The sequence below is a fragment of the Opisthocomus hoazin genome, chromosome Z, assembly GCF_030867145.1.
Source record: "Opisthocomus hoazin isolate bOpiHoa1 chromosome Z, bOpiHoa1.hap1, whole genome shotgun sequence".
Lineage (NCBI taxonomy): Eukaryota > Metazoa > Chordata > Aves > Opisthocomiformes > Opisthocomidae > Opisthocomus > Opisthocomus hoazin.
Genome location: NC_134454.1, coordinates 35,214,986 through 35,225,858, shown reverse-complemented (window position 1 = coordinate 35,225,858; position 10,873 = coordinate 35,214,986). Strand labels below are relative to the sequence as shown.

Below are 10,873 nucleotides of genomic sequence, written 5' to 3'. Positions count from 1 at the left end.
GAAAATCACTGAAGACTGGATAACTACTCAGAACTCCTCTGGTTACTTCCCCCTTTCACTGGATCCATGCTGTCTAGCATGATCCTATCTCCCAGCCAAAGTTTGTCTATGCTGATTTATCATCTTTTCCCAATCACTACTTGCTGTCCTTACCTTTAAACCAAGAATATTAAATTAGTGCTTAAACATGGTCCGAGCAATCTGAAATTCAGTAAGTTCCCTTCTGATACGTGAGTATGATTTTTATAGGAACACAGCCCATCACTCTTTATGCTTGCATACATGCACATAATTTCCAGAGTACAATAAAGGCACATGAAAAACTAAAATAGGCAAATAAACAAAAATAAGAGCCATAATACAACATTCATCATAAGACTCGAGGAACAGTCAGCCTCAAATCAAAGCTGACGATGCTGTTAACAATGACTATAATCGAACTTACTGGTCATCAAAAAATCAAACTCTGTGTTACCCCATGCACTGTTTCTCAGGAGGGGAAAGCCCCGGTCCACTTCCCCACAGACTGAAGAGTCTCAGCGCTCTACTGGATTCAGCCTACAGCGCAATGTAAAGTTTCATGGGCATCTTGGCTGTGGGTATACCTATGAATTTCTAAAGTAGCAACATTAAGAAGTGACTAATACACTGGCATTAACGTGTTTATTTCAATGCAAAACCAGTTTGGTCACATATTACATGGAATTATTCTAGTGTAATATTTGGAAGCTGGCTTAGTACAGGAAATACTTGCTCTGAGTTCATTTTTGCTGATCAGCAATCATGGCAAAAGTACAGTAATACCAAAATTACTTCTTTCTGCAATGATTTTCTGTTTCTTCTATAAACTTTTTAAGTGAACAGTCATCATTTAGCACCGAAAATATTCTGAAAATAATTATTACTGTTATTGCTATGCATTGTTTGTTGAACTCCAAATACACGATCCATACTGAAACTTTCAGCTGACAACTAAAAGAACATTGGATCATAAAGGAAATCATGGTCCCTGCCACAGTTTGCAACCTGACTTGCAAAAAATGCGCAGAGGTCCACAGTGATACATACTGCACAGTCACGGTAATCCCAACAGGAGTACCTAACTGTGCCCATACCTACATGTGTGGTTATGCAGAGGAGAGATGACGAGAATTGATGAGAATTTCAGAAGGTTAATGCACTTCACCACACACCATGAAATGACATCGAGTCCTCACACCCTATTTCTGTTCCTCTTTTGGAAATTGTTTACAAGCAACTTTATACGGCATGATCTTGTTACTTTAAGCTGAATCCCCTTCAAGCTGTCAGAACTACTCACACACTAACTAGACATCCTTCCAGCCTGCATTTTTTATTCCTTAAACGCCAACAACCTCACAACACTAGAACAGACTAAGCAACATTTATTTGACCAGGTCTTTGTTCACCAAGCAATTCTGAGCTGACACGCACTTTCCTCTGTGCTGTACCCACCACTTTTAAGCAACAATAAAAACAAGGCCCACGTGAACATTGGAAGACTGTGCAATCGTCTGGACCAGTGAAACCCCAACCTCGCCAGACAGGAAACAGGGTGGACTGGGGTATTCAGAGAGGCAACCACCCGGCGGCGCAAAATGGACGCGTCACCTCACATAGCTGGGAAACCGGGTGCAGGAGCACAAGTTACGACCCGGAGGACCTGACGTGTTTCTGGGCTTAGGCCCCAAGACCCTACTCACCAGCGCTGCTGACTACAGCAGACACCCCAACGCCACGCCCACAGCGGCGCCGCTCCCAATATGGCGCCGGCAGGCCACGCCGGCCCTTCCGCCCTGACCTCCGACCTCCGCCTTCGGCGGCCGAAGCCCCGCCCCTTCATTAGCATAAGGCGGTGCCGGCGTCACGCACCGCCCTCCTCTCCTGGCGGCGGCGGCGGCGGCGGCGCGTGCAGGCGGGCTGCGGGCACGGCACGGATGAGGCGCATGCGCGTTGTGGACGGGCGCTGGGGCTGTAACGGCTCGGCGCGGAGGGGCCGGGCGGGGCTCGCCGCCGCCGGTGGAGGCCGCCGCGGCGGGGCAGAGGAGCCGCCCGGCCCGGACGCCAGCCGGGAGGGCTGGCGGGGCCAGTCGCGGGGCTCGCCGCAGCAGCTGGCGGAGCGGTACGCGGACCTGGCGGCCAGCCACAGCGAGGCGCTGCGGCAGCGGGAGGAGCGGGAGTGGCACAACGCGCGGCTGCGCCAAGAGAACGCGCGGCTGCGGCTGGAGAACCGCCGCCTGCGCCGTGAGAACCGCTCTCTCTTCCGCCAGGCCCTGCTGGGGCCCGGCCCCGGCGGCCTCGACAAGGCCGCCGACGGGAACCCCGACGAGGAGGCGGAGGCCCTGCGCGCCCAGCTGGGGCGGCTGAAGGAAAAGCACCGCCGGGCCTTGCAGCACCTGCGGCGCTGCCGGGCCGCCGTTGGCCCGGAAGCCTCGGAGCTGGACGACTGGGATCTGGAGGAGCTGCTGGAGGAGAACGAGCAGCCACGGAAGGAGGGGAGCCCGCTGCCGCCCGTCTAGCCACCGCCCCCAGGGGAAGGCGCGGCCGGGAGGGCTGCTGGGAGGGGGCGGTGCCGCGGTCCTCCCTGCCCCGCCCGGCCTCGCCGCCTCCGCCGGCAGCGCTGGTCCGCGGGGAGGGGGGGAGGCGGCCTGGCCGCTCCCCCCTCCCCTCCCCGCCCCCGTGGAGCGCGGGGTTGACCCCCGCCCGCTCAGGCGACGCAGCTTTTCCCAAAGAAAGGCTGAGGGAGGGGTTGGCTGGGCTTTTTTTAATCCCCCTCCCAGGTGTGCAACCAGGAAGCGCTGAACGTGATGGAGGAGAAGCGGGTTCAGCTGGAAAAGTGACGCTTGGAAGAGGCGAGTGTTGTAGCTGAGGAATGCCTCGAAGCGGCTGTTGTCATGGAGAAACGAACCACGGTGGAAAGAACAGCTGGTTTTACGTCACCTCATAGCGTTGAACTGGGCTTCCCCTGGGGACCAGCTGTAGCTCACTTTTTTCCTCTGGGTTAGCAGCTCAGTGTAGACCTCAGTAGCCGTGGAGATATCAAAAGACGACTCTGAGTAGTTCTTTAGTGTGTATATGTCTTACGAAAGGGTGTGGAGGGAGCTTGCAAGCTTCTCTGTCAGCACTCCAGGAAAAGCTGGTGATCGTTTGAACCACTCTGAATTGTCTGGATATTTACTGCAAAACAGTATTTGTATCGTTAGTGATGGACTTTGTTCACCGTCACATGGGTAATGATCTGAATTTCACACTTTTACATAAAACTGCAGCTGATAAAAAATAAAACCATGACACACCAAATGACTGTCGTATGTGTGATTTTTAACAGAGTTATTTTGAAATGGTAGGCCTTTGCGACCTTTGTAATGCGCTTGATCAAAGCCAAAGGAATTGGTTGGTTTTTGACCTGTCTGGCTTAAGCAAGTCTGCTATTTGAAAGCAATTTTCTTATTTTTCAGACCTGTCTTCCTTTAGAAAATCTACTGTTTGAAAGCAAGCTGTGTAGAGTTCCCTCATTTTTTTGTAATTTAAAAGCTGTCGCATTCAGCTTTGGGATTGGTTCCGTGAAGCTTTAATAGCCAAGGTCTGTTTCAACTCAAAGTGACATGAAAAGGTGAAAATTAATGATTTCTGTAAGTATCTTTGATCATATACCTTACAGAAAGAGTAGCTGTTATTTCTTCATGTAATGTCAGCATAAGCCTCTAATCGTAAAATGGCTGTAGTGCTTGTTAAACTTGGGTCTCTTTGGATCTGAAGCCTCAAGGAAGTGCGTTCTCAAAATGGAAAAACAGTATGGCACTGTGCAGTTAATCTTTCTTTAATGAGAAAGGGTGGGTGTTGATGTCTGGATGTGGTCTTTGATTGTTTTGTGAATGAAGTATTCTCAGAAATGCTTCAATTGATAAATGCTCAAGAATGACAGTACCTACAATAAGTGCACTTAACAGAATTGTCTTATTTTAGTAGCTGTTTCCAGTAAAGTATGAATACCCAAGCAACACGAGGAATCTGTCAAAATAGTGGAATATATGACTGCGTTAAGATACAATGCTAGAAATGTGTTGCTGTGCCAGGCATCCTTGTCAAAAGTTCAAATATTGGCACATACAAAAGAGGAGATTCTGGACTTTTGTGATAGAATCTGCAAGATTTTTTAATTAAAGATTTCTGGGGCACTCCCAATAAATGGAGTTTTTATGCAAGATTACCAAGTTGTGTTTAACCTATCATTTGATCTGGATGTTGTGAGTTTGTTTTTGAGAGCAAAAGACAAGAAAATGTAAGATTTAGGAAAGGCTTTGGTAAGATTGAGCAAAAGTAGTGCTTCACTACAGTGTAGCCCAGTTAATGGTTTGCAGGTGGTGGGTTTCCTTTGTGACACACTTGCATGATCCTTGGCTACAGGAAACTACAAATACTGAGGCTTCAAGGAAAAGAGAATATACAGGTGTATCCTGAAGGCTATACTTGTTCAAATCCTAATGCTTGTAGAGTGGATTTGTCTGTACAACTAGTTCTAACAGTTAGTAGCTTGATATTATCACACCTGGCCCTAAAACTCCATGTCAGCCAAAATCCTTTGTCTTGATGGCTGGCAGAAAGCACAGAATATCTTTGGAATTACCTGATACATTACAGGATCTACGCAGCTGGAGTGATGAGTGAAGCATTACTACAATTGAAGAGCTTAAACCTTCCTTTACTTCTGGCTAAGATCTGTTGTGTTTCCCGTTGTTCTGCTTTCTGCCCCATAAGCAGAGAAATTCTGAAGTTCCAGTCTTCACTTCTTACTCCTGAATCTTATCTTTATTTCTATTTATTGTGTGCTGGACTATGACAAGTATTTATACTTTTTTTGTTCTAGTTGCAGTAATGTCTCTGTGTTTCCATGTTTTACTGTGTTGAGTCTTCCTGTCTTTGGCCTAACTGAATGCTACTTCCCTGGATTTTGAAAAAAGCATATTACAGAACAAAATTGCTGCAGTATACTCAGCAAGCAGAACCATGCTGTCCTGTTGTCCTTCATTCATAATTTCACATTTTGATTCATAATCATTTCAGTTGTATACTGGTCATTAATTTCAAAACCATGTGTTTTTAATGTTTTTGTTTCTATTCTAGTGCCTGTTTCTTTGTCGTAGTTACTAGAGAAAAAAATCACGTTTTTGTTTCTGCTAAGGACAAATTTTTGAAGACTTTTGGATTATTTTCCAGGTTTAAAATGTTTTTACTTTTAATTATCTTTTATAGTATTTTGTACTATAGTGCATCACAGTACTATATGGGCGTGAGTTTGTTTGCAGGTAAGTTTTTTGTTAGAGAATGGATTGAGTCCAAGTTTGGATTTGGGGCTTTGGGTGTTTAGTTTTGGTTTGTTTTTTTTCCCCAACAGAAGTACATAGAAACATAACAGAACGCATAAAACACATGAAAATAATGTGTTCCTGATCACCTTGTTAACTTGTAGTGTTTAAAATATGAGTACATATTCTCTTAACTTTTTTTGACACATGTATATATAAATATATAGAGGCAAACAGAACCAAAAATCCTGTAGCTTTTCACTTCATTGCTAAGACAACAAAATTATTTTCTTTTGCTTGTTAATGAGTGTTCAGTCTTAGCTGCAGACCTTTGCTTACGCTTCTGTCCTGTGCCCCATGTTAACAAGTGTTAATGAACTGTGTGTTAAAATGGAAGCTATATGCATGGCTATATTTAAACTGTATTAAAATCTTCTAGGCCCCTGTGTGAATTTGATGGCAATTACTTTAAAACACATGCGTATGAACAGAATGGCTCAGTGTCAGTGCCATATTTAATATACACTCTATTGCTCTTTTGAGACCTAATTTAAGTTTCATTAAATATTGCACTCTGAAGGAGTCTTTGTCCGCTGTGCTCATCTCCTTGAATATGTTAGGGCCTTGAGGTGCTTTAACTGCCCACAGATAATAATGAAATAAATTAAATGTCTTTGTATGATAAACTAATGCCACTCAGATTAGTTTAGTTCAGCTACTTTTTTACCGAAGCAGTCATCTGTTACACTTCCCTTTCCGTCTATCTCACTGTGTTTGGTATCCCCTTTTGCTTCTGTCCAGCAAAGATTTTTGCAAGATGTGTAAAAGGCTCCTTTCCAAACTTGCAAATGATTTGAAGTAGTGGTTTAAAGCCAGATTTTTAGTGATCACAAATTAACAAGGTCTTTCCTGTATCTTTTTGAGTGATACCTGGTACCTGTATTACCATACCGGGAAATTTAGGTATTAATGACTGCCTGGGAACAGTCATTGTTCTGTACAATATCCGGGTTGAATTTACTGCCACATTCCTTCCGAAGTAAAATCCCACATCACTCAGAGAATAATAACAGCACATGATTTTAAAGCTCTTTTTAAAAAAGCTTGCAACCAGGACTATTTAATGACTTTGAAGGCCATTCTGCTTGCTCTTTGTGCTGTCAAGGGCCTGTGTAGTCAGAATGTAGTTGTAGCAGCAGAGAAGATAAAAGACATTACATTTAGAGGGCATAAAGAGGCTGCTTTAGATCTAGCTTTATAGAAGAGAGTGGGGTATAAGGCTGGGAAGACAGCACATTGGTTGGATAATCCAGAGAGAACATTTTGTGAAAAAGAATTACTGTGGAAGGATGTGACCATCAAACAAAAACTAGTGTAATTATTATATTCATGTATATGGGTGTATTTTTAATGAAAAAAAAACAGTGCAAAGTTTGGATAAAGTAAAAGATTAGCACTGAGGAAAAATGCAACTGTCATGCACTGGCACGTCTCTGAAGTGAGGGCAAGCTTTGGAGAGCTGCTCTGCACACAGTCCTTAGCCTCTGCTGAGATTAATGTTAATTTATTTTGTGCGAAGATTTGTGAGGGCCAGAAGATTCAGCCTCCTCGTTTTATAAATGTTGCAAGATTTTCAATGACCTCAAGTGCTTTACACAGTTTTTGCAATTTAGCACCTAGACTGGCACAACTCCGGACCCATGTGTGGAGTATGGGTTCAGTGGTGGAGGAACGTTCTGCAGTGAGCCAGCAACACCCAGGCGTTGAGCAGTGACAAACTTGCTTCCAAGTGCCTGACCCTGCCTGGTGCTGATCAGCGTGTGAGAGCTCAGGGCGTGCCTGCAGGCGAGCTGGTTGCGAAGCAAAGTACGGTGGTCTAATACGGTAGTGGTCATGACTTCTGTTGTAATGACAGCCTACAGAAATTATATGGGCTACTGAAACAACAGCTGATATGTTTGCATGTGAGTTGCGAATAATTAGCTGCAGTTGTGTTTCTTCACCTTATTAAGTATGAAATAGTGTTGTGTGTTCCTCAGTCAGAACCATGACTCTGTGGACATTTGGTAGTTCTTCATGGTGAAGATGGTCAAATCATTCTGCCTGGCTATTAGGAAGCCTCATTTCCAGCTGAGGCTTTTATGACTTATAATTTTGATGATTGTCATTACTTTTCATTCAGAAGTGATTTAAAAAAAAAAAAATTATCAAAAATGTTGCCTTACTTTTACAGTTTGAGGGAGATGTGCTGTGCTGGTGAGGATAGCTTCAGGGTGGATACTGTACAATTATTTAGAATCAGAGCAGTGTACTTGACATGTTTTGCCAAGGACATTAACAGTCCAAAAGTAAGATGAAACAAAGCAGAAGATTTCAATTAAATCCTATGGAAGATTTTGTTTTTCTTCTGGTTTTAATTTTTTTAGTGATGTAAGAACTATAGTTTTAATGACAGTTAAGTATGTCATTACTCTGCAGTGTAAATGTAAGTCACTGGATCTACCAAAGGACTCAGGCACATAAAATCTAAAACAAGGAATTCACAGCACCAGAGGTTCTCAGATATGGACATATAAGGTCTTTGCTACCACAAGCAGTCCCAGAAGGCTCTCTTGATTTGGCAGAGGAACATTGTGCCTGTTTTACTTTTGAAACCTCTGTTTATTGTGAAAGAAGCAGCTTTGAAACTAATATAAAAGTCAGATTTGACCCTGTGTGCTCGAGACTTGTATGGCAGCACTGAAAAAAGGACTAGCAATTCGAGGAATATGCTTGAAAATCTGCTCATCTCCTGGATATAAGTAGATGCTCTTGGCTAAATTTGGATTGGCTTGGAGGACATCTGGAGAGGGGACAAAGGCGGGGGCTTCAGGCGTCAGTCAGCTTGGTTACTAGCCTTCTATTGGTACCAGAGAAGCTTTTGTTTGTGTTCTGTCAGGAAGTGTTTCATTTCAGCTTTTAGCTAAAGAAGCTTTCATGGCCTCAGTAGGCATTTCTCCATCTCCTCTGTGGCTGCTGAGCACCATGAAACGCAGAAGCTGCAAGATCTCGCTTTGGCTAATTAAAAGGCCACAATAGCGCTAGAAAAAGACTGACTGTATCTGGTTAAAAAACAGATGGGAAGATTTCTGAGCATATGGGTAAGAAGCCCTTGTTGCATTGAAGATTTTCATGTAAAAGATGCTAAGAAAAATGCTAGACTACAGCAAGCTGGTGTAGGAAATACTGTTGCAAAAGTGTAGCAAAGTTAAATGCAAGCTCATCCAGGAGAGGAAAGTGTGTTTATTTCCAATAATTAAAGCAAAACTGACTTTACTTTTTCAGATTAATCCTTTCATAAGGAAAAACTCATAAGCACTGAAATGCATGTGTCTGGCAGTCCAGCCCCAAAACACATGTACTGTAGTGGTCCTCAAAGAGTCCTTCCAGGACTTCTTGGGTGAGACGTAGGACAAAGGATACCGTCTTACAAGACTTCCTCTACTGGATTTTTAGGCTGGTTACCATATGCTGCCTTTTTATATATATTTTTTGTGCCCTTTATGAGCTGGCTGTGAGCGGTCTTTCCCTCCCATCCCAGTAAATTATCAGGGTTTGCACACTCACTTTTCCTCCTGGCCTGAGCAAGCTGAGAAGCTACAGACAGAGTTATGGTGGGGTCTTTGTGACTGGGTAATGTCAGTGCTGTTTTTACTGCTCTTGTGGAATTTGCTCCTTTAACTGGTTGCACACCCAGACCTTGTCCCCCCTGCACCACGCATACTAATCCTGACTGTTGTCTTACAGATCTCTAGAACAGATTCTGGACTTTCCGGGGAATGCTCTGCTTTGGAGTGGACCAGCACGATGAGTACTTTTTAACTGCATTCAGAACTGCATTTAGAGCTACATTCTTGCATGCTCTTAAATGCAGGGAAAGAATGCATGCACCTAACTCTCAAACTGCAGTCACTTGAGTTTTATTTCTGTACTTTGTGTTAAACTTTACCAGGAGCTTAAAGTTTTCATTTTCTGTGTGCCAAGCAGCACTGTAATATCAGAAAAGCTGAGGATATCACTGTGTTAACCCACATCTACTACCAAGTAGAATCTGAAGTCTTCATTTTCCCCCACGTGTTAAGCTATTCTGAGCGGCTCGTACAGCACCAGTTTCACAGAGCAGTCCTCAGGTGCTAGACACGGTGCAAAATATAGGAATGCTGCCATTTTCTTAAGAAAACACATCTGAAGGTGGGACTCACACAACAATTCAAAGCTGAGAGAACTTATTCAAGATGTGGCTTCTGTCTTTGGCATAAAGATATTCAAACTCATTCTCTTGCTTTCTAAGAGCTTGCTTGGCTTTGCCAGTGGGAACAGTGTTGTCTTGCTGAGAAACACTGAATGTAATACATATGAGACAGAGAGGAGGCATTTTGCTGATCTATAAGTGATTAATTTGCTGTATGACAGAAGCCTCAGTTCAGTGGGAACAAGGGTGCTGCGTTCTCGGACTTTCCTTCAGAGAACTACTCTACAGCGGTTTCTAATAGTGGCACCTGTTAATTGAGACATTCATTTTTTTTTTTTTTTTTCCCTTCATAGTTCCTACCTCTAATTCCCTTTTAATAACCCTATTTTAGAGTATCCTGAGATTCATCCATCATTTGTAATCTTAGGGAATTTGTATTTTTTTTCTCTCTTTAGAAGTCCTGAGTTAAGAGGTTCACAACAGGAATAGGTGGACTAGGGAATATCCTATTTATTTGAAAGATTTCAACATATTTTGTAGGTATCCTGAAAAAATAAAGATGAATTTTATGGTAACAGAGCTGTTACCTTGAGGCTGTTTACTGATAAAGCCAACACACTGGTTTTCTTAACGTTATTCATAAATAAAGTCCTTACTATTATTACTGCTGCCTCAGGAAGAAAAGAAGGAGGATATTTTTTTACAGCCTTTCCTGTGGAAATTGCAAATGTGTAGTTCTGACCATAAGGGAACAAGTAGTCTAAATACTTGTCACTGACCACTCTTTTTTTGCAACAAAATGAGGTACAACATAGACCAGGAAAGCTTCCAGTTTTGCTCTGTGAAAGCTTGTATTTTTATGTGTATAGATAACTTTAACACAACTAAAAGTATGATATTGAGCCTCTGCAATAAGTTGTGGAATTTAACTAATTTGTTTTCTCTTTAAGCACAGGTATGAAAACTTACTTTATCCTTTTCGTGCTAAGTCTTTTCAGTGGCGTGATTGTTCAGTACATTTGTGCAGTCTCAGACTTTTTACACCAATTCCTTTCTTTTCAAAGCAGGTATTTTAATAATTCAGATAGCAGCTGTCCAACTAAGAAAATTCTTTTCATCTATTAGCATAAATTTTGTTAGATGAAATCCAGTTGATGTTGCAGTTCATTAGGAATCTGCTTTAGCTGAATCTGTGAGGCTGTTCCTAGATTGTGTGGTTCCAGAGTTATGTTAACTGCAAAATTCAGTGCTGCTGGCTTGCTAAAAGATTTGTCATACTTTATTGTGTATTTATCATAATTTTCTATGGAATGTT

General features: G+C 42.9%; 1 protein-coding gene across 1 annotated transcript; it reads left to right on the top strand.

The window, feature by feature from the left end:
• Positions 1-1,958: 1,958 nt before the first annotated feature.
• TUSC1 (tumor suppressor candidate 1) lies at positions 1,959-3,321 on the top strand. Its single transcript, XM_075411027.1, has one exon. The coding sequence runs from the start codon at positions 1,959-1,961 to the stop codon at positions 2,538-2,540; it is 582 nt and encodes a 193-aa protein (XP_075267142.1). The 3' UTR covers positions 2,541-3,321.
• Positions 3,322-10,873: the final 7,552 nt, after the last annotated feature.